At 41.5% G+C, this 23342-nt stretch overlaps 1 protein-coding gene across 6 annotated transcripts in view; it reads right to left on the bottom strand.

Annotated features, from left to right (window-relative positions):
- wdfy3 (WD repeat and FYVE domain containing 3) overlaps nucleotides 1-23342 on the bottom strand; it is a 106916-nt gene that overhangs the window by 56976 nt on the left and 26598 nt on the right. For 5 of the 6 annotated variants that reach the window (XM_044332051.1, XM_044332070.1, XM_044332060.1 and 2 more), the window contains exons 4-15: nucleotides 21657-21766; nucleotides 16733-16969; nucleotides 16338-16530; nucleotides 15035-15221; nucleotides 14778-14944; nucleotides 11481-11957; nucleotides 11158-11268; nucleotides 9826-10019; nucleotides 6259-6530; nucleotides 4709-4906; nucleotides 2892-2975; nucleotides 223-415 (exon numbers count right to left, since the gene is read on the bottom strand). In XM_044332051.1, the coding sequence (XP_044187986.1) occupies nucleotides 223-415; nucleotides 2892-2975; nucleotides 4709-4906; nucleotides 6259-6530; nucleotides 9826-10019; nucleotides 11158-11268; nucleotides 11481-11957; nucleotides 14778-14944; nucleotides 15035-15221; nucleotides 16338-16530; nucleotides 16733-16969; nucleotides 21657-21766 (2423 nt within the window). The remainder of the gene's footprint in view (nucleotides 1-222; nucleotides 416-2891; nucleotides 2976-4708; nucleotides 4907-6258; nucleotides 6531-9825; nucleotides 10020-11157; nucleotides 11269-11480; nucleotides 11958-14777; nucleotides 14945-15034; nucleotides 15222-16337; nucleotides 16531-16732; nucleotides 16970-21656; nucleotides 21767-23342) is intronic. The other variant, XM_044332094.1, reaches the window with a different exon arrangement.

Below are 23342 nucleotides of genomic sequence, written 5' to 3'. Positions count from 1 at the left end.
AAGTATTTAATTTAGAGGATTTGCCAAATGAGCTCTTAAACTTCCCAGAAAATGCAGTGTATCACTATTTTTCTAAAGATACATACATGTCTTGCACAAACTGTCTGGTTGGTTGACAAAACCACTTTGTCTGACTGACAAGTTTCCTGCCCTGCATTTAACCCCTTAACCCAGTTAAACAGGAAGTGCATGTTGGCGCATTTCCTTCTTGTGTTTCCTCACCTCCGGCTGGCTGTCGGAGGAGACGGAGGGCAGCAGGTCCAGCATGGCCAGGACGGCCCCCGGGTGAATGACAACCATGTCAGACGAAGACGAAGAGGAAGCAGGATGGGAGGAAGGGTTGGCTAAGTGGAGCTTCAGGTCTGTGAGGGCTTTGACTGGGGCGGGGGGTCCCGACGTCCCGTAGTAACCATGTCTGGGAGCACAGAGAGCGAGAATAAAAAAAAAGTCATATTTAGTTAAGTCCAGTTCATTCAAATCATACATACAGACATATTTGTTTACAAAGTGCTTTGCAGAAAACAAATCTCACAATGCAAATTAAAGAAATGTTGCAGTGAAACAATGTAGGAAATATTTTGTTTACTCTCCAAACAATCCAAGCGACCATTTTTTTTAGAAGGTCCTACTTTTCTGGCTCGCAAAAATAAGGAAAGTGGCTGGAAAAGAACTGAAATAATTACATCACTGAGTGAATGTAAGTCCTGCGTTGGACACTTTGACTCCATCTTTATTTAACATGAGTCAGCGGCCCTCACGCTTCAGAGATCGAGGTGTCAGTCGGCTACGGTTTCAGAGCCTTCCTCGTGTGTAAACAGCGGAGAGAAGGAGATCTTCTTGGGGGGGGGGGCTGCTGTTGGGGCAATTAGGCAAAATAGGCTTGTTGCTGCGATGTGGATTACAGAGCGGCAAATCCCCCCCCCCCCCCTCAGGAGAGACGGTGGGCTGGAAAAGCTGCTGTCAGCATAAAGTGCTGGAGGGGTTTGGATGTGGGGCAGGAACTTGGTTGTTAATGTTTCACACACAAGCTAAAGAAGCACTTTTACCTTCACTAAACAGACATTATTTACACCTAAAAACTGGGTTTTGGTCTAGTAAAGTTAAGAAGAAAATGTTCTCTCACCTCTAACTGTAAAATATTTATTTTGTTAGATGGCTTCATGATTATAGAATAATGAATAGATCAATGTCTCAGTGTAACAGTACAAGAATTACCTTTATCCTCCAATCATATCAATATTCTATGTTTATTTAGTTGTCTGGAAATCATTGTAACACATGATAATCCAACATTGATTGCTGCCATTTTATTCAAGCTCATTTTTAATCAAACGGTTGTTGAAACTGATGGTACAAATGTAAAAAAAATAGCATTTTTTTTTTTAAAAAAAGCAATTATGTGCAGAAAGAATAGATTATAGTCAAGTACAGAAACAAGGACGAGAGCCTTATCTACTCTAATTGTCAGATTAGTCTCCCTCATGAATATGCATCGTTGGAGCTGATCCAGACAGGCAGAAGGTGAGACTACTAAGAGGACCCCCCCCCCCCCCCCCCCCCCCCCCAGTGTCACCTTGACTGTTATATAGCTCAGTAAAGTATATTTTAAATGTACTGACTGTTTTCCTTCAGTAAATGAAATTCAAAGAGTCTGGGTTCAGCTGAGAGGAGTAAAGGAGGGGGAGGAGGAATTTGTTGAGAAGAAAAAATGCCAACTTTACACCGAGAGTTATTCTGTCTGCTTTACTCTGTCTGAAAGTAGCTGTGAAACACTGTTTCAATTAAAGTAGAGAGAAATCTATTTCTCTGATGTGGTGACAAGAATAGTCTAGTCTCTGTAAACTATTTATCAAAGTTTATTTTGGTTTGTCACATGGAGCTGATTTTCCACTGAATTTTTTTTATTGCTGCTCCGTCTCTTCGTCACCAGAAAGATCATCAAGTTTATAGTAAAAATGCTTTCTTAAAGTTCTCAATAAGAGAAAAGTACAAGTTTGTGTGTTTGTGTCGTAGTTAAAGAGTTTCTCCCCGTCAGGGAATTGAACCCAGAGATACTGTCCACTGTACAGCACTAACGAGGAGAGCTTTTATGTCCCGAGGCCGAGTCAGAGCAGACTCATGCGGACAGGTGCGGCGGCTTAACACCTAAAAATAGCTTTGAGTCATTCCTCAAAGTCGTTCTTCAAAAAAAAAAACAGATGCAGTATTTTTGTTGAGCTATTTTTTTTCTTTGGGAGAAATGGAAACTAAGTGCTGAAACTATTAGAATCAATAAGTCAACAGAAAATAAAATGTTTTAGTCATTTATCAGCAACCATACCAACCTTTCTTTGGTTCCAGCTTCTCAAATGAGCATTTTCATTATCAGGTAATCAGCCAGTTTAGTGTTTGATTAATATATAAATTGTTTGGTCTATAAAACATCAGAATAAAGACACATAGTCATCACAGTTTAGTAGTAAGTAAGACCAGGAAAAGCAGCAACCAACAAACATACAGCGTTCTTTCTCATTGTAATTTGAAACTTTGAGGTTTAGACTCTTGGTCGGACAAAACAAGCAGTTTGAAGACAGAGTTATACGTCATTGTTTTAATTATCAGATTAAAAACCTCCAATTTAAGATATTATTAGCTGACAAAAAAACCCAACTTCTTCTCACTCTCACTCGGTTTTTCTTATGGATGTGTTTGTTTTGTTTGTTTTTTTAAATCAGGAAGTCTTTTTCGGATTTCTAACCACATTTTCATGATTTACCAAAAGATTTGCATGAAAGTGAGAAAAGTTCGAGATTATTTTGCCACTAGTGGGCACTCTTAGTGTCGACTGAAGGTGAGGGAAATGGGAGAGGAAGGTGATGAAGGTGAGAAAAGTGGCAGAGCGCTGTAGCTACCTCTTCCTGGCGAGTGCTGGCGTGCCCCACGGCGAGGGCAGCGAGGTCTCGTGAGTCAGGCAGGGAGGCACCTGCTCCGCACGACTGCATGGCAGTGCACACATTCACACACACACACACACACACGCAAACACAGGAAGACACATTCGGACATACGCACACGCAAATGCCAAAAAAAGAAAGTGCACAGACACACACACATGCAGACATTTAAAAAAAAACACACCCACAAAAACATCCGCACAAAAAAAAACAAAGAAACAGATGTGGGTGAACATGCGTAAGACATGAAAGCGCAAGTACAAAGACACCCATGTGCACACACACACACACACACACGCCCACACACACACACGCAGTCGTGCAGATGGACCAGACCGAGGATGAACAGCCAGACAGCGCCAGAGGTTAAGAGGAAGAAAAAGAGAAAGAAAGAAAAGAAGGGAAAGAAGCTGTTAGTGGAAAGCAGACAGGAAACAGAAACAGAGCTACAGCTGGAGCTCATGCACGACGCCAGCTAGAACCGTACATGAGCATTTAGTGTCGTCACGACGACCGAGGGTTTAAAGTTTAATAGAGCCGGCAAACTGGCGTTTAACTCGATGGGAGTTTAATACTTCCAGCAAACACGTTTCTCTCTCTTTTGATTGTAACCTCCAGGTGGAACAGAAGAAGAAGAAGAAGAAGAAGAAGAGGAGGAAGAAGAGGCAGTTTGTTTCTTAATCTAATCAATCAGCTGGGAACAGAATCAACTCAATCCCGACCCACTTCAAAAATATGTTTCCCCTGCAGTCTTCTTGATGTCTTTGTCATGTATTTCCACGGTATCACAGCGGTAACTCATGTCTGAATATTAAAAAATGTATACGCCGGTGTCAAAATCTGTAACTCTGGCGTCATGGCAACACCATCAGGCTGCGCAGCTGACTCAGAACCACAGTGAGCCTCTTGATTAAATGTCTGAGTTTTGAGACCGACTTGGCTATCGCAGATGAAGACACACATGCTGGAGGTAAACACGAACGCGGCTGCGGAGCCGCTTCAACACTTTGAGTCCACAGAGAAGCTGCTGACTCGTCTGAACCCATGAAGAAGTGTTTTTGTTCCAAGTTTTCACTTTGGACAAAATGAAAACAGGTTACACACATTTTGCAGTTAATTTTCAGAGAATTACTATTATTTCTTTAACAGTTTAATACGCGTGTACCGATTTTCACAGTAGCTGCTAATTATGTTTATATAGGATGCGCTGAGTTAACTTTGTACCGCAAATATTTGATCATAATATCAAGAAAAGTAATTAGAATTTGAACAAATACTTCCTCAAGGTTCAGTCATCTCTGCTCACTGTGCTTCAGTATGTCAGCTTAAGATGAAACAGGTCATTTGATAACACTTGTGTTTGTACGGCAGAGTTGTTTTTCAAAATAAAATTCCTCTTAGATTCAATAAATTGGATCCTGAATCTTGAATTGAAGAATCTGATCTTTTAAGAATCAAAGGAGGCCAAAAGAATCCAGTTCCTAATCCTCTGCAGGAACACGTGGCTGCTTCAATTGCATTTGGCCCTTCTGGCCCTATTTGTAGCACGATATACACATTACTAAGAGACTCTAAACTCCAACATGCATATGATATATGCCGGCCATACGTGTGAACAGATTTCCTGCTACAGGTGTTTGCAATTCAGTTTTTAGCCTCTAAGATCACACTGTACATGTAGTATATTCACTTAAATGCACATGCTTGATTAGCTGTTTCTAGACCAGAATTTCAGACTCAAACGTCAAAATGCCCTGCTTCTGTAATCCACTGACCTGTCAAAAGAGTCTGTGGCCATCTTGTACAGGTAAATGAAGAGCTTGCTGCAGTGTTTGAGCGTGGGACAGACGCTTTCTCCTGCGCAGCCTCCGGGTGCGGCCTCGTCTTCCAGCAGCCTCTGGAAAGGCTGAGAGTTGGAGGGGAACACGCCTGTGGCACCGAGCTTCTTAGTGTCTGAGAAACACCCCAGCAGCCTGGAGAGCGAGAGACAAAGCGGTTATCTTGAGGACAGTTTGGTTTTAAAAAAAGACGAATAGACCACAAAATATTACATATAAAAAAATCATGAAAGACGCTGCCTAGATGTTGTCCTTTGGGACGTCAGAGGTTCTTCATGCACTATCCTGCCTCTATGCAACGTTACTACAGCAGTAGAGTGATACTAAACAAAGCTACATGCACTCTAGTGACCTTTTGACCCCCAAATTTGTGATGAGTGCATCAAGTTCACACATCATAAAGTCTGCTGAGGGTTTAACAAAAAAGTTTCCATATCATACTTCAATAAGTTGTATACTGGATCACGACTGGCTCCAAACTATTTGTGATGTCAGAAATCATGCTTGTAGGCTCGAACCTTAACATCAGATTTTCAGTGAACTCAGAGAAACTTTTCCACTTTCAGCAGATGAATGTAAAAAAAAAAAAACAGCCTTCTAGTGTCAAACTCTGCACATACATCATTCTGCACACCGAAGCTCAAACATCCAACTGTACGGCCAAGAAGAAAAACATATTTTTTTGAATAGACTTTTAAGTATTTTAAATCCTGCATTGTTTACATTCATGGCTTGTAGTCTTCTTCTTCTCTGCTTTTGTTGGTGCATTGCTATTAGCGCCACTAGCTTGACATCTCCACAGGGAACCTTTAAATAAGTAAACTTTAGGAATACCCTGTTGACGACCAGTGGTGCTACAGAGCACTATTTTTAAGAGCAGGAACCCGTTTTGTTTGTATCACATGAGAATGCATGTGCTGGGTTCATGTAAGAGTCGTGATACACAGTCCTGCCAAATCTTGTAACAGCAAAGTGCAGGCAAAGGCTAAGAGGAAGAAAACTGCTAGCAAGTAAACAAGGATGTAAACAAAACAGGATTAGACTTTGAAATCCGCTCTGCAAATGTTTTATGAGGAAAATGATGCAAACAATGTGTTGCATCATTGAGAAACACTGGATGTCTATGTATATATTTATATATATATATATATATATATATATATATATATATATATATCCACAGAGAACCTTTAAGTAAGTTCTCTTAAGCTACACTTAATTGAAAAAACTGAATCAGCCTCTGTGCTGAGCAGCAAAGCCAAACCCTCATTGCACTGAAAATCTTATCAAAGTTCTCATTAATCATTTACAGCCTCCTTAATTCTCTATTTAGAAGAAAAAATCTGAGAGATCCACAGAAAAAACAAACACGGAGACTTTGCAAGTTTGCACAGGATTCAGATGACAGATGATTTATGCAATTTTTATAAATCTAAAGAGAACTCCAGGTAATACGAGCGCTGCGTGAACAAGTCCGATGTCCTTACCTTACAGCGTCGGCCAGCTTCTCGTACTGGATCTCCGTGCGGAAGAAGTGTGAATTGGCGGGCTCGTAGCGCATCGCGGCGGTGAGCGTGCAGAAGACGGTGTGCAGGAGCTCGAACACTTGGTTCTGGTTGACGCGCTCCCAGCCGTGACGCGGCGGCTGACACAGCGAACGCTCCATGGCAACCAGCAGCGAGGTGACGTAGACGAAGCCGCCCACTTTACGGAATACCGTCCGGGTGCGGTGACTCTCACGCAATACCGCCAACAAAGCCTGAAGAAGAAGAAAGACAGATTGTTAGAGTAAATATTCTTAATTTCACAATAATAATAAGCTAATTACAAGGAATATAACACATAAATATGACTTGTAAATGTAGACGTGTGTGTTTTTCTTCTGGTTTCACCCTCCATCTAACTTTCCCTGCGTCACTTTAGCTCACTTTACTTCACACACTTATTTTGTTTCTCATCTATTCACCCACATTTGTGAGTTTTCATGCTATTTGCTTTCTGTCACCTCATTCAGTCATGTCGCTATTCATCAACTTCTTTTCCTCTCATTCTTCTTCTCGCGCCGAGACGTATTTATGAGCCCCTCAGGGGTTTTCTCTGCCGTAGCGAACTGACTGAAATTTTTTTTCCTCTTTTATTTCTCCCAAAGTTTTATGGTTCGCTTTTGCAAGTAACCTATAATGAAACATCAAACTGTGACCTAGATATGAGTTTGGGGAGGGGGGGGGGGGGGGGGGCCCTAAAAACAGCCTGTGAGCATCCGATGGCTGTGACAGGAGACGTCTTCAATTAAAAGTAAAAAAAGTGAAGTAATGACGCAGGTGAAGTGTGTTCTAGACACATTCAGGGAAAACACGGATGTTTCAACACTAGTTCTGAATGAATATTTCTAAACTTCTCTTTTTGCTACAAAGTTTGGGATGATATGACAAAACCAGGTGTATGATTATGGTTATTATTTCTCAAAATTTACATTATAGATACAAAACAATAACATTAGTACAGTCCAAAACCTCAGTATGGTGATATCACTTAGTGTTTATATATCACTCAGCTAATAATTTGGCAAATGTTGGTATGTATTCAGTATGGTAGCATCTCATTAAGAAAAATCAACTGTAGTTCAACATTGTAAAGGGTCAATTCACCCAAAACCAACAACAAACACCTCTAGAGGTATTAGACTATATATGTTTTTAAATATTGTGTGGCCGCTGATGAAAACCTCAAAAGAAACGCTGTGTTGCATTCAGGGAAAACACGGCTGTTTCAATACTAGTTCTGAATGATTGACTGAATGAATTCTAAACTTCTCTTTTTGGTACAAAGTTTGGGATGATATGACAAAAACAAAGTGTATGATTTGATAAGTTATTGTTTCTGAAAATGAACGTGTACAGTTGTTTTTCTAGAGCAGGTCAGTGCTTATTGTAAGTATAAGACAATAACATTAGTACAGTCAAAACCTCAGTATGGTATCCATGGCGATGTAATGGTGTTTATATATCACTCAGCTAATAATTTGGCAAATGTTGGCATGTATTCAGTATGGTAACATCTCATTAAGAAAAATCAACTGTATTTCAACATTGTAAAGGGTCAATTCACCCAAAACCAACAACAAACACCTCTAGAGGTATTAGACTAAAGTTTTTAAACTAAATATGTTTTAAATATTGTGTTGCAACTGAGTGGCCGCTGATGAAAACCTCAAAAGAAACGCTGTGTCGCTGATAGATCAGAGTTCCTAGTGACTATTTCTTCAGTAGAATATTCGTAGCTCTAATGGAAACTACTGTCAGTGAGGTCTGTGTCTTATCCCAGAGTATCAGAAACATTTCAACTGGAATAAAAATGCTGCTGTGATGAGTTTTTGATGGTTCATCAAACCAAATAAAATGTCCTTGACCTCCACTCTATTGAATGGGTCAGAGAGCAAAAATGCTTGATTATAATTTGGGTGAAATTAAGCTTCAAAATGTCAGTTAAAGTTGCTCAAATACAGTAAATTATTCTTCACTGACACATGCTTGGACAATAAGTCAGTATGCAGATTTGTGTACTGTCAGAGACTTTTGCCATACTGTCAATACTGAGGTAGCTCTCCCTTTAATATCTCTGGATGTATTTGGCCATCGACATCAGCAGTTTTGTAAATCATCGGTCAGGACTGTTTTATGGCAACATCAATTCAGGCAGAAGTAGCTGGGTCATGTGCTTTGAGTGAAGGCAGATCACATCCCGAAAGTTGCACTGAATTTGACCTCTTCAGGCAAAAGAAAACTTGGAAGATGGAAAATGGAGGTGGTGCAGAGCTGTAACAGACGAGCTGGCTGAGATGAACTTGACTTTAGATCATGTCTGCATCAATTAAATGATCTGTCAAGTATTTATTTTTGCTGGATTAGCAGAAAACACACAAAAGCTGTGTGGTTATTTTCTCCAATAACTGTTTTTAAGAGCTTTTAACCAGAGCTTTTAAAGTTTTGAGCCTTGAACAAATCTAGCAAGAGCACTTTGTTGTTTTTGTTCATTGTTTTTCAATTGACTCTCTAGAAAATGTACATATATAAATCATGTGATCAGTGATCATTACGTCGACACCTCCAGTACAAATTTCAAAAGTTTTAGCTATAATGACTCAACCTGTTGGACGGAGAGTGAATAAAAGAGAAGTAAAAACTGTGATACAGTGCTTCGCTGATCCAGCTGTTTCCTGCTGCATTAGAAGAACTGCCAGACTCAGCACAGCGATTTTAACACCAATCACAGGATGTTGAAGACATCCTCTTCCTGTCTTCCAATCTGGGAAATTACCACCAGGCTCAGACTATGTGTTGGTAAATGTTTGGTTTTGGGGTGTTCACCATGTAAAGGCCTTTAAAATGAGATGCAACCTACCAGCGTTAGACTGTCTCCTCATCCTGCTGTTAAAATGTTCACATTCAAAAGACTAATCAGATTAGTTTTTAGATCTATTAGTGCGTCCATAGTGTGTTACTGTCAACGGTTTATAAACCCTGAAAACGAGCGAGGAAAAATTATTTTACTCTTAAACTGGATTTGATACAGTATATTTCCAAGTTCTTTGCAGCATTTGGAGGTTTTTTTTTTTTTTTTTTTTTTTTTTTTTTTAGAGTGATCATTAAAATCCCTGATTAGTGAATTAGGAGCAAAATGCTGACGGGTTAATCCAACCGCAGCCTTCAGAAAGCGTGAGAATTACCTCGTCTGAAGCTTTGGAATTTGAAAATGCAATTATGCTTCAAAAAAACTGAGCCGCCATTCTCTTTCTTATCCAGTGTGTGTGTGTGTGTGTGTGTGTGTGTGTGTGTGTGTGTACGCCTTAATGTGAACCTTGGTTCCCCTGGTTTGAAGCAATTACCGTATGCAGGCCTTCAAATGCATATTGATTTCTTCAAATTACAGACTTTACTTTCCTCCACATCTTCACTTTCAAAGCTTGTCTTCGCTACACGAGACAAAATCTAAAGAGATGACGATGAAACCATAAAAAAAAAAAAGATGAAAGACATCAGTGCATGTGTTGTTACCCGCAGTATGTCGGTCTTCAGCTGTAGTTCGCTGGACGGCGCGGAGTGCATGAGGCCGAGCAGAGTTCCCATATCGTCGTCTCCGCTGGGCGACAGGACGAGCTGCTGGATGATGAGCAGGGCGTGTTCCCGACACTGACGGTACTTGACGATGTTGTGTACGCAACGAGCGCCACCGAACTCCCTGAAGAGGGCTGGAAGAGAAGGAGGAAGAAGGAGACAGAAATATAGTCTTTTTAATATTTCTTTTTCTCATTTAAGAATCACTTTTCTACAGAATGTCCCACAGTTTCACAACCATTTTAATGCTTTTGATGCCTTTTGTTAAGTGAAAGTGATGTCAAAGTTTTGGTGAAATGTATTCAGATCAACATTTGACCTTTGTTTGCTCCTTCGACTGTACTGGATGCTGCTTTTAGAACTTCATAAGGTTTATTTTTGGTTAAGTTTTGTTTATTTAAATTGAAGGTCTAAGGTCTGTTTCTCATGTTTCATTGTGTGGAAAACTAGTTTATCAGTAGAAGCTAAAACGTATAATTGGAATATTTTTACTGATGGGGTGTCGTGGCTTTGACCCTGAACTTTGGCATTCTTGTAATTTTGGTGACACACTTAATTTCTTTCTACTCTTAACACTCATCGCAAGTGTGAATGTAGTCGACGTGTCAAAGCGGAGTGCTACAAATATCACACACACATCGTCATCATCGTGTTTTTCTGACGAAAGCGACCGGTCGTCAAGGTCGCAGAGAGAGAGAGAGAGAGCTCTGAGCTGTCGGTGTGCAGCTTTGTCGGGTATCTTTGTGACTCATCACATTTCTACAGCTGACTGAGACACACACACACACACACACACACACACACACACACACACACAAACACAGAGAGTGTCAGAGACTGATGGGCAGCATCCAAGGTCTCAAACTTGATGAACTTGATAATTAAAGCCTAAAAGTATAATTTATGCATCATCAGTTGTAATGGCACCGGCAACAGGCGGTGTCCTTCGCTGACAGTCTGTTCCTGCAAAACATCCTGCACAGCATAAATCAAATCACATGCAGCTGCACTGGGACATCATATAAGTAAATGTCCAGTTTAAATGCTTTATTATTATTATTAGCTCAACGTGTCCCTCTGGCATAGAAAATATTAGCCTAATCCAACCTTACAAAGATGATGAAACACCCTTTAAAGTGAGGTCAGTCTTCTTTAAAGCTTTTTTTTCTTATCGCTACTGATTGAATTAAGTTATGACATTTATAAGCGCCTTGATAAAAGGTTACCTAAAAGTTAATTAATGATGAGTTTCATTACTGTACTATATGTTACCTGCATTAGTGTTAGTGGTGTTGGAGCCCTGCAGGAGCACAGTCAGCGTCTCCATCACCAGCCAGGCCAACTGCTTCTGCTCCTCTGCGACTGTGCTGTTCTTACAGTCAGCTGGAGACACACAGAGAGAGAGAAGTGATCAGCTGTAGAAAGCATCTGATCGCATTAAATGTACACAGAGAGCACAAAACGCACATTTAAAACCATGCTGCACACTGATATAATTTATATATGTCATGATTAATTGATTTTATGACAAATATATGTTAAATTACTTCTGCTTGAGCATCACCTGGCTGTGACTGAAGAGTACGCTAACTCACCTTGGTCATTATTGTGCGGCTGCTGCGACGTTGGGTCTTTCAGCAAGGCGGCGTACTTGTGCAGCAGGTTTACCAGCACCTCCAGGAGGCCGACCTCCCGCAGCACGTCGCTGAACACCGGGTCGTGCCTGGCGAGCTTCAGCAGCGTGCGGACGGCCGTGATGCTGCAGGCGTGCGACGTGCTCGACTTGAGCAGCACGCTCACGCTGAACAGCTCTTTGCACGGCACGTAGTTGAGGCTGAAGACGACGAACTCCAGCAGCTCGAAGTACTTCGTCTGGGCCTCGGGGAGCTTGGCAACGCGCTCGGCAAACTGCGAGAGGGTGTGCTGCGACTCCAGGATGAAGTAGTTGGCTGGCTCTGCGGCGTAGATGTTTCCGATGGCGTCGAGTAGCATGCAGGCCAGGCGGCTTGTTTTCGCCCGCAGGAAGGCGTTCTGGAGCACGGAGAAGGCCTGGATGTTACGCACTGTGTGGCCTGCGAGAGGAGACATGAAACAGAAGGAGGAAATAAGCGTTTGTCATGATGACGACACAAATATAAATTAACCAAGCCTAATCGACTCAGCAGTTGTGTAAATATTTAGTGTCAATATGCAAATCATTAAGTACTTGAGTGTCGAGGATTAAAAGCGCTGACAGACACACACACACAGCAACATATGGCGGCTAATGACGCAAGATCATTTCACAGACTAAAGACCTACATATGACTCCGCTGGCCTTAATCCAACAATACAAAAACCTATTGTTTTGGCCTTGAAACGTCCCTGCTTAAACTAAGAGCAGATATCTGAAACCATTCCTGACGTTACATAAGAAAATGTCTCAAAGGGACATGAAACCTGAAGACACAGTCTCTGCAGGAAGAGTGACACTGAGAAAATGAGAAAGGTTGCACACTCACAGCTTCCTTCACAGCCTTTGTACAATATAGTATTTGCTAAAAATGAAACATAAAACCCAGTTATGACCTCCAGTTTGCTTTAAATGGGCACCTTCAGGGAACTAGGAGAAAGTTTAGCTCAGTGATCGCAACATGAGGAGAAAGAAAGTTATATTCAGCTTTGTTACACATCTTTGTTGGACGGACAGCAAACAATGATTGGCTAATGAAGGTACGCAAGACCAGGCTGCCTGTTCTTAGTAAATTAGTCATGGTGAACTAAATTTTCAAACTGTTTTTTTCTTTTTATAAGGAAGAATTTAATTTTTGTTGGTCAATATTGAACAAGACCAAGAGTCTTGCTGTAAGGCTGCTAGCTAAATGCTAACATCAGCATGCTAACATGCTCACATAGACAACGCAGATGTTATGAGCAGGTATTATAATGTTTGCCATGTTTAGCATTTTAGCATGCTAATGTTGCTAATCAGCACAAAACACAAAGTAGAGTCGAGGCTGATAGGAAGGTCGATAGTTCTGCAGATATTTGATCACAAAGCCAAAAAACAGAAAATTTGACCCGAAGGTAGCGTTAGATGAAGAATCACAGGACCACTTCTGTTACCGCAATTGATCCTGCAGGGATTTGGCGACTATCTATCAATAGTCATCAAGATATTTCTCTAAATGTAGAGCACAGATAACGTGCAAGAGCATGAAAGACGGACATTATGCATAAACTACACTACACACACGATATGACCTCTGTTTTAATGAGTAGTTCTTTACAAGATAAACGTACAAACACAGACTCTCTCTCTCTCTCTCTCTCTCTCTCACACACACACACACACACTCACACGTAGGAAGACATACAAAACACCTACACTGAAATGTGCCATTACACACACCGAAACACAGACAGCTGTTAAGTGAATGTGGTGAGCTAATAAGGCATATAAGCGGACTCTCGCACCGTGATGGCTTCTGGTAATGACTCTGCACACAGCTGGAGCTGTCATTAGGTGGGTAAAGTGTGTGTGTGTGTGCGGTAGCAGAGCTCCAATGTGTTAGTGCCGTGGTGTGTGAGGTTAATCTGCATTTGCTCCTGTGTGCAATATTGGGGAGGGAGGCGAGGGGGGCTGGACGTGACAATCTGTGTGTACTTTCCTAAAAACTTCCAAACAAAGCTTAAAAAATGGACAGAAGAGACAAAATGGATAGATAAAAATGTCATATTTGTAATTTATTTATATTGGATTAAAATAAATGAGTAAGTAAGAAAGAAATAAGACAGTAAATTAATGAAAGTCAAGGGAGGAACTGAGCCTGATTTAATATATTACAAAAGGCACTTAAATAAATTACTAACATATGCATAAAACTGTCTTACAAGCTCGAGAACACATGAAGCCTACTAATATATACATTACGTATATGTATAATAAATAAGTACAAACACTAGTGGCCAAATCCAATCTTGAGAGACTGTTCTTGTTCTTGTTGCCAACAAGACATAGATGTTTAGTTGCTTTAGGGCCAAAATGACATCTTTTAAACTAAAATCATTTATATATATTTGATATAAAACTATCATTCTTCAATTTTATGCATCTTATGTTTCCTGCTATATAATTATAATTATTTAGTTAGTACATTTATTTATTCATTCATTCAATCTTTAGTTCATTCATATACATAAAATCTGTATTTAGTGTTCTTTGTTTTGGGTATGTGTGTTTTTTTGAATATGTATATAGGTGGATAGTAAGAAGAGAAGACAAAGATACAACACTTAAGGTAAAACAGGATTAGTTCTTTGACAACTGAGGTGAAACTGGAGGTCTGAGACGACGCTCTTAACCACTACAGCATCTCTGGATCCCAGAGAGCCCATTTGTATGCAGAAAGCTTCAGGCATTCGTCTTCAGCGGTGCGACAGGGCAGAAGAGTTGCCATGGCGCCCGTCAACAGGTTAAGCTCGCCGGGATCAGCCGAGCATCAAAGTCATTTCGGGGATTAAGATCTGACGGGGGAGATACGGCGGCTTGGGTATATACATGAAGACTTTTCCATAAGTAATTCCTCTCTTGTTTTAGAGCTTTAGGCAACACTGAGTTGGTGGCGGGATGTAGATTTAAGAGGTGGGGCCTGAGATCTAGTCTACTGCCAGATTCTTCCTTGAATCTCTCTTGGAGATAGGCTGGTTTAATGAAACTAAAAGATATCGCTGATGCTCTACAGGCAAATGTCACGGCTTTGAAGCAAATGTCACAAAACGAGCGCCTGAGTAAACTGTGAAGTGTTTTGATTTTCTGTAGCGGTTGGCTTTCTCGGTTTCTCGTGAAGCGCTGCTAGTTTAGGATTTAATGAAAGCAGCTGATGGATCTCAGGAGGAACGACGAACAGAACCTTTGCCGGAAGGCTGCGGGAGAACGAATCCGGGCAGCAAGAAGGGCGCTCCGGTCGTCAGGCCGGCCGGTTTCAGCTCCGTCACCCCATACGTGGTCAGACAGGTGACCAGGTTGACCAGGTCCTTCAGCGCGTCTTTCGATTCGTCCTCCTTGGCCTGTTCCAGTCTGGATACACACACAGAGAGAGAGAGAGAAGCTCAGAAAACAACATGCATCTACGAGCTGCGGACAACACGGAGATCTCTTTAGTCGTACCTGAGCATGAGGTCGCAGAGGAAGGCGTAGCCCTGGCACATTCGGAAATCATCCAGCAGGGTCTGTGACACGTCGCTGGAGTCCTTGAGGAAGCAAGAGAGGCCGGCGAACATCTCCACGATCTCCAGCGGGGACAGATCGTCGGATTGCTGCATGTTCTGAACGCATGTGGACAGGCATTCTTTCTCTGGAGATGGAGAGATTGGGAGGAGAATGGGGAGGAGGAAGAGGAGGAGGAGGGAAGGATTTGTGAGGAATGTGGTGAAGTGATGTGTGACAGAATGTATGGAAATGAGATATTTGTTCTAGTAGGCTGTGGTCTCTTTTATTCTTTATATTGAAATGACACTTTCACCTGAAACTGCATATAATGAAATATATCAAAGTGTTATGTTGTCTTTGTAGAGCCAGACCTGTTTTAATAATTAAGCATATTTGGGCTGGGATTACTGTCAGTACTGTTTTACAAGAAGGAAAAGAATCAGGGTGAGGTGGAAGTGCCATTCCCCTTCTCTATTGTTAGATGTTGGCGTCCGACAGTTCGATTTTGTTTATCTTAATGTTAATTCCCACACATCACTTTCATTGAGTAGCGCTTAGTTCATCGCGCTGTTCTTTTTCTTCCTGTTGAGTCATTTCTTGTAGAGAATAACAGGCAAACCGGCTGAAATTTTACTGAAATCATGCTGCAGAAAGTGACCCAGAGTGTCACAACCAGAACCAGACTAATAGACTTTAACACCTTTACAACAAGCATACATACAATATGGCTCATTTTCCTGTTTCTAGATAGAAATGCACAATGTTGTAAAAGGTTTGTACAGCCCTTGGTTCAATTTGCTGTTACAAAATCATGAGTTATAGATGCTTCGAGGTCTGTTTTGTCCCAATGACAGGATGCCTTCATACTTGAAAAATACCTGAAAAATTGTAATAAACAGACTTTTCTTATTGCTTTTAGTGTGACAACCTTTTTGTAAGACTAACAACAAATAGCACAGACATGAAGAGGGAAGCAAATTCTCTCCTGACATTTTGTTTTGCGACTCTGAGCTGTGTGACAGCTGTTTGTTTTGCACATGTTTTCTTTCTGAATCTGTGCATTAAATTTTATAGCTCCTATATGTGGATCACATTACATTTCATGTGGCCAAACAAATGTCTGACAACCTCCAGATGTGGTTTGCATGACTGGATCTTCAAAGTATCTTGTGTGGGCTTATACAGTAGCTATATATAGACATACATGTGTAGACAGATGTTCTGTATATATGATGTGCTTATACGATATATATATATATACCGTGTATGTATTTGACCACGTTGACGCTGAGGCCGTGTCTGGATATGGTGGTGAGCACCTCCCCGGCGCTCCTCCTCCAGGGCAGGTTGTGAGGGGGGCACCAGGAAGTGATGGCACTGAACAACAGCTGGAGGTCGTCCTTTTGGGCCAGCTCCTCCGCCGGAGACACGAAGGTACAGAGTTTCACCAGGATCTGCGCCAGAGAGAAGAAGAGAACGGGGGAATTTTAAACGAGCGACGGCATGCAGGTCTTAAAGCAAGAGATTTAGGTTCCAATGTGATTCCTGACCTCATAAAAAAAAGCCTGAATCTTGTACGGTTACATCTTGTCGACCCTCACAAACCTCTACGGACCAATCGGACACTAACAGTTCAGTTTAGTTTTTTTTTTTTACCTGGACAAAGACTTTCTGCAGCAGCACTCTGCGGTCAGCGAGGGGCAGCTCTGGCTGGGTGTGGCCCTGGCCTGGGGTCTTGTCCTGGGTGGGCGGTGTTGGCGGCGGCGGTGGCGGTGGAGGAGGCTGGGTGGGGCCCGCGGGGGCTTCGGCCATGTGGGGCAGGTCGAAGAACAGGTAGAGGCATTTGACCAGCGTGGAGGGTACAGACATGGTCGTCATGCAGTCCACCGTTTTCTGATGGGAAGGAGAACAAAAAAAACGATTATTGGTAGTTGTATCGATGCAAAGCCGAGACACAAGGCTGAAAATGTTTTTGTTTTTTTGTGCTGTTTGGTAAACGGGTATTATTTTGTTGTTGATATGATACATGGTTCTGTAAAGAAATAAAAAGGCAAGAGTAGCTGTGAGGGCTTGTGGTGTGTATTTACTGTGTGTGTGTGTGTGTGTGTGTGTGTGTGTGTGTAAGTCTTAATGGTAAGGGAAAAGGGTTGGAGAAAGAGATGGGGTTTGTGCTCGGTGAGGCGGATGATTCAGATAATAAAACGCTGCCTCCTACACACACACACACACACACACACACACACACACAGAGGAAAGAAGCTCACACTGACAAATTACCTCGCTCCTCCTTTCACTTACACACATGAGCTCTGATATAAGACAATAACGACACACACACACACACACACACATACTGTGGCTGTTTGAGATGACCCTCCCATTTACTCCATGACTGTGTGCATCACAGAGAGGAGGTGAACTCACACACACACACACACACACACACACACACACTCAAATTCAGTCTCTCAGCTAATCGATGGAGAGAGAGAGAGAGAGAGGGAGTGGGGGAGGGGGATAGAAAGACATCAACAGTGGAAATAGGTCTACTGAGGAAGGTATAGTTGATAGTGAGACGGTATAATGAAAGACTGGACCAGCACCTGTGGTACTTGTGAAGTAGAGAGAGTGTGTGTGTGTGTGTGTGTTTACAGGCTGTGCCAGACATATTGGCCCTGCTGCAGCTCCAAGGTCAAGGTTACTGGGAACAGTCAATCAGAGAGAGAGAAAACCGAGAGAGAGACATTTTATTGGACGTGTGAGAGAAAGAATGAGAGGAGGAGGGAGAGAGAGAGAGAGAGATGAAGGAGAAGAGACAGCTTGCTTGCTTTTAGGTTTTTTTTTGTGTGTGACAGAGAGAGACAAGAGCGATGGGAATGCGGAGCGTGAAGGGCATCCCTGTAAAAGAAGAAGACAACGTGGAAGGTAGAGAGACAGAGCTACGAACAAAACGTTGCTGTTTTATCATCAGAGGAAGGAAGAGCGAGAGGCGAGAGAAGAAGAAGAAGAAGAAGAGAGAGAGAGAGAGAGAGAGGAAGAGAGAGAGAGCGTTAAAGAGAGAGGGGAGGTGACGTCAGGTTGAAGGGAGGCCAGCTGCCGAGAGAGAGTCTTTTGTTTTACTGTCTGAGACACCAGAGGAAAGGAATACAAATCCATTAAACCCAGTTGCTCTCTCTCTCTCTCTCTCTCCCTCTCCCTCTCCCTCTCTCTCTCTCTCTCACACACACACATAAAGAAAACACGACCTGAGTTACCCGGCTTCACGGTCGGTCATTCTTTTTCCTTGTCAGTGAGTTGTGTTTGCTGATATCAAACAGTTACACAGCAGTAAAAATGAAAGTGTAGCCTGACTGTCGGAGCGATACGAGAGCAACGGACACATGCTGGTTAGTTTTACAACTGTTTACTCATCCGGACACGAAGATCACTGGGAGGTGGTAAAGTTTTTGAGGAGCGTATGTTGAGAATAGTTTGGACTGTGCATCAAATACAAAGCACCTCTTAACCTCAACGCATAAAGAGAAGTCTACTGAGTACCGACCGCAAGTCACGACGTCAAAACATCATTAACTCCCATCTGAAAGAAAGAAAAACACGCTCGACACGCATATTCCTTCCCTGCACATGAGGCTGAACTAACAGCTGTTTTTATTATTGATTCATCTTCTGATTATTCTGTCAAATAACTGATTAATTGTTTGTTTTTTTAGAAAACGAGAGACATGACTGTAAATTGAAACTGCCAAAACCAAAACGCTGAAGGTATCCAGATTTTCTATCGCATATGAAAAAGAAAAGCTGCAAATCCTTCACATTTGAGAAGCTTTTTTCATATTTCTGCTTGTTAAAAATGACTTAAATGATTAATCAGTTACCAAAACAGATGCCAATTAATAAAACTGACTGTCTTATTTTTGTCTGAGAAGCGTGAGCAGCATTTGCTACCACGAGTGAACAGAAAATATTTGAATAATACCAACAGAAATTAAGAAATGATTCACCTCCATATGAATTGTTTTGCTTCACAGGTGATCTCTGGGTAAAAAAAACTACAGTGTTCACCAATGATGGGAGTTATAAAATGTTCCTACATCAACAAAAAAGCAGCAGAAAATTGGTGTGAAGACCTGAACGTCTCCTGTTCAAATCCTCACTATCTGACCTCTGATAATAAGCTGTATTTATGTGTATGAGATGTTTATTTTTTAATGAATGGGTTGTCTGACAGTTGAAGAAATAAAAGCTGTCACGTTGCTAATTCCTTCTGCTCGAGACTCTTTTTACAACTATCATTACGGTTCCTTAAACAAAGGCACTTAACACCCCACAGCTCCTCCAGTAGAGCTGTTTAAGACCTTTAAATAGCAAAACTACAGGACTGCAGCTGTGTGTGTGTGTGTGAGACGTGTGAATCGTGAGTTTTCTTACGTAAACTTCCTTTGTTCAACAAGCCTAAAAAAAATGTAAGAATCTGACTTCTGTCTTTCCATGAAATACAACACAGTCAATCTGGTATCACTTAAACCGACACGATCCTTCTTCTTCCAAATGAAATTTACAAGAATGCGTTGTGAAAGAAAAAAAAAAAAAAAAAAAAAAAAAGGCTGACGGGACAATAAAGCTGAAACAGCCTCTAACAGAAGGGAAACTTCATTTGAGTGTGACGTGTGAGTGGTTTGAAATCCTGAAGGTTTTTGCTGCGGGCGCCGGAGGGGAGGCGGCTTCAGAAAAGTGTAAATTTAAGCAAAAAAAGTGAACTTGAGGAAAAACGAAGCGCAGTTTTATTCCCAGACAGTAGAGGCGTTGCTGTACTGTGTGTTTTACTGTATATACAAGAAGCAGTGTTACTTGCATGTCCCCTTTGAGCTTTTTTGGCATTAATACTGCACACAACACTGTTTTGAACACAAGGTATTAAATTTTAAGTGTTCTACTTCAGCGTCCAAACTTATTTTTCCAGACGTTGTTCTCTCGAAGATGAAATAAATGTGTCGAAGTGATTGTGAAAGACTTGTTTTTCCCAGGAAAAGGTAACTCGAAGATAAAAAAAAAAAAAAAAAAAAAAAAATTGGATTGGAGGAAGGTTTTTAAAAACATGTTTGCAGATGGAGAGAGGAAGCGTTCGACTCAACAATAACAAGAGGATTTCTGATGTGCAGCGGAGCAGGAGAAAACAGACGGTCAGCCGTCCGACTGACAGCGATGCTCCCCTCAAGACCTCTGGAGGAATGCGGGCCCGAGAAAGTTCAAAAGACATCTGCTGGCCGCAGTACACAGGCGCGGAGAAGAAAAAGAGGAGAGTTTAATCTCTAACCTTTACAGCTCACAGTGTAGTTTAAACAGGAAACCGAGCAGCTTCTGTGTTAAAATTCGGAATTGTGTGGAGAGAAGTGTTGCAATCTGACCAGATCCGAGACGCACAAATCCAATTTTTGACTTGATCTCATGAGATACCACCTCACGGTCGTCTGCCTCCGCCAACCAATCAAGTTGCAGTTTGCATCCATGTCTGTCCAGACTCATATAATATTTATAGTGAAGACTTTGAAGGAATTTAGTGAATGTATTTTCCTTGCATGTGTTCAAAGGCCAATTTATTGATTGATTGGGACAGTGTGCAGTTTTAAGCATTAAAGGCGCACTGCAGCAGAGTTAGCTCGAAGCTAATTTGCATCCGTAGAAATAAAGTTGATTCTGAAGTTGTAGCCATGACAGTAGACGATGCTTCAGATATGGATGCTGCTGCAAAGAAGCTACAAATTTCTAAAATGTGGACGCCTCACACATATCTTCAATCTGACGGCACAGAAGATCAATACACAGTTTAAAGGTGGGAACCCGAGATTAGTGTCACCAGTTCAGTATCTGTTCCTGAGTTATAGCATTGAATAATGGCCAGAAAAGTGTTTTTTGCAGAACATTATGACGTCACAGTGAAGTTGACCTTTGACCTTTTGGATAGAAAATGTCATCACTTCATCATTTTATCCAATTAGACAGTTGTGTGAAACTTTGTCATAATTAGCGTATGAATTCTTGGCCAAAAACGTGTTTTGTGAGGTCACAGTGACCTTTGACCTTTGCCACCAAATTCTAATCAGTTCATCTGTGAGAAGTGGACGTTTGTGCCAAATTTGAAGAAATTCCCTCGGGGCGTTCCTGAGATATTGTGTTCAAAATGGATGGACAGATATATCAGGTGCATCATGTCCTTCATTCATTTAACTAATGTCTGTGTTTGGGCGGGAAAAGCCGGGACGGTTTGGGTGGGAATTTTTACTTGTGCTCGAGAGCCTTGGTTCTTACGGAGGGTGATGCTATTTTCTACACGGAGATCAAAGAGCGGAGATGTAAATGGGTCAAAGAGAGACAGAATGCTGATAAACCTCTTTTTTTTTTTTACAAGTTGTTTCCCCCGATTGCATCTTACACTCAAACATAAAAAGGCAATCCTTAAAAACACACAAGAGGAGATAGTTGGTACGCAATCGCCCCCAAAAAAAGACACTTACATAACAAAACACAGCACAAACACACACACAGACAGTGTTGTAAATGAATAGAGTGTGGTTGTACCGACCTGCCCGGAGGAGGCCAACAGGTTGATGGTGGTCAGAAGCATCCAGCCGCGACTGGCCTCCTCACTCTGGTTCACCTCCAGGAACTGGACTATGGCTCGACTGGCTGCCTCTGGAGAAGCAAACACACACAATCACAGACTTGATAAACACACGGTTAACTAGATGGAAAGCGACAGCTCATCGTGGCGGGCAAGATGGGTTGCCGGAACAGTGATCAATTACGCGACAAATAAATCATCTTGCTGAATGTGACGTGAGGGAATGAGTGGAGTTGCGGCTCCGCGTTTTGTCTCGTCTAAAACGTAATTCAGTGTTTGTCAGGTTGACTGCTTTGGGGCAGCGGAGGCGGGGGGGATGAAGGGGAGGGGGACTCAGCAGCCAGACGTTTCTCTGTTCTCTCTTGGAGCGGCTGAGATTGACACTAAAATGAGAGTAGCTGGTCCACCTTAAAGGTCAGTCCACCTTAAGTGAGACTGGTCAGGTTAGGCTAACTCATTGTTGCTAACTTCCACAGTGTGTCCAATCAGTCATTTTGTGCAAAAATGCATTTAAAAGTTGATGTGAAGCTTATATGAGGCTTCAGCAGTCTGAGTTAGTCATATCAAGTGGATATCTGACACATTTATAGTCTTTGTAGTATAAAAGGCCCTCTTTGTGTTTCCTCGTTGAGCTACAGTGTAAGTATAGTAATAAAAAGAGGGCCTTCGGCACTAAAAAGACTGTAATGTTGAAAAATATCTACTTGATTTGACTCATTTGGATGACAGAAGCTTCATATTAGCTTCAGATAAACTTTTAAATACATTTTTGCAGAAGGAGGACTGTGGATTTTGTCCCCCACATTATAAAAGGGATCTTCTAACGGTCAGTATGAACAGGAGGACTGATTAACAGCTAAGATAAAAACATGTTTCAATGTTCATTTAGGCTTCTGACTGTTGCTTTAAGACAGAGCGTCCTTTTAGAAGTCATACACACATGTCCTGTTGTGAGCTAGTAAAAAATAAACTCCTGCACATGGGTGAAAGTAACCACATGGTAAAAGTGTGGCACGACAAACATCTGTCTGACGCACGAGTCTGGCATTCAGTGAACACTAAAACCATTAAATAAAACCAGATGTGTTGTTCCAACAGAATGTGTCCACCTGTTATAATCAGATATTGATCTTAAGCTGTTTTTAATGTGCCTCAAAGCAATAGCCTGAACTGCATTGCTCATCTGACAGCCTAGTATTACCCAAGAAACAAAGGAGTGGCCGTGTTAAGACAAATAATCAAGGCAATCATGAACATTTATTGAGTACAGTGTCTGTTTGACTAAGGCAGTTACCTGTTTAGAAGTCATTAATGGACCAGCTGGCTAGCTACGGTAGCTAAGCTGTTTGTACATTTATACTTCTATGTCATATAGATTTATTGTGTTAACGTGACAAAAATAGGTGAGCTGGGACAAGAGTGGGATTGTAATGGTACCGAACATGCTAGCCGACATAGCTACCTAGCTAACAAATGTTAGTGAGCAAGCATAGCCTTCTGTCTTCATTAGCCTTGGACTGCAACAGTTTTTTTTTTTAATTTAAAAGTATATTTACAAAGTATATTTCCAATCAATATATCTAGACCCTCCCCCTCACATCATTCAAATATTAATAAAGGTAGAAATATGATAATATGTGATAAATA

Source organism: Thunnus albacares, chromosome 2 (genome assembly GCF_914725855.1).
Source record: "Thunnus albacares chromosome 2, fThuAlb1.1, whole genome shotgun sequence".
NCBI lineage: Eukaryota > Metazoa > Chordata > Actinopteri > Scombriformes > Scombridae > Thunnus > Thunnus albacares.
This window is presented reverse-complemented; position numbering and strand designations above follow the sequence as displayed.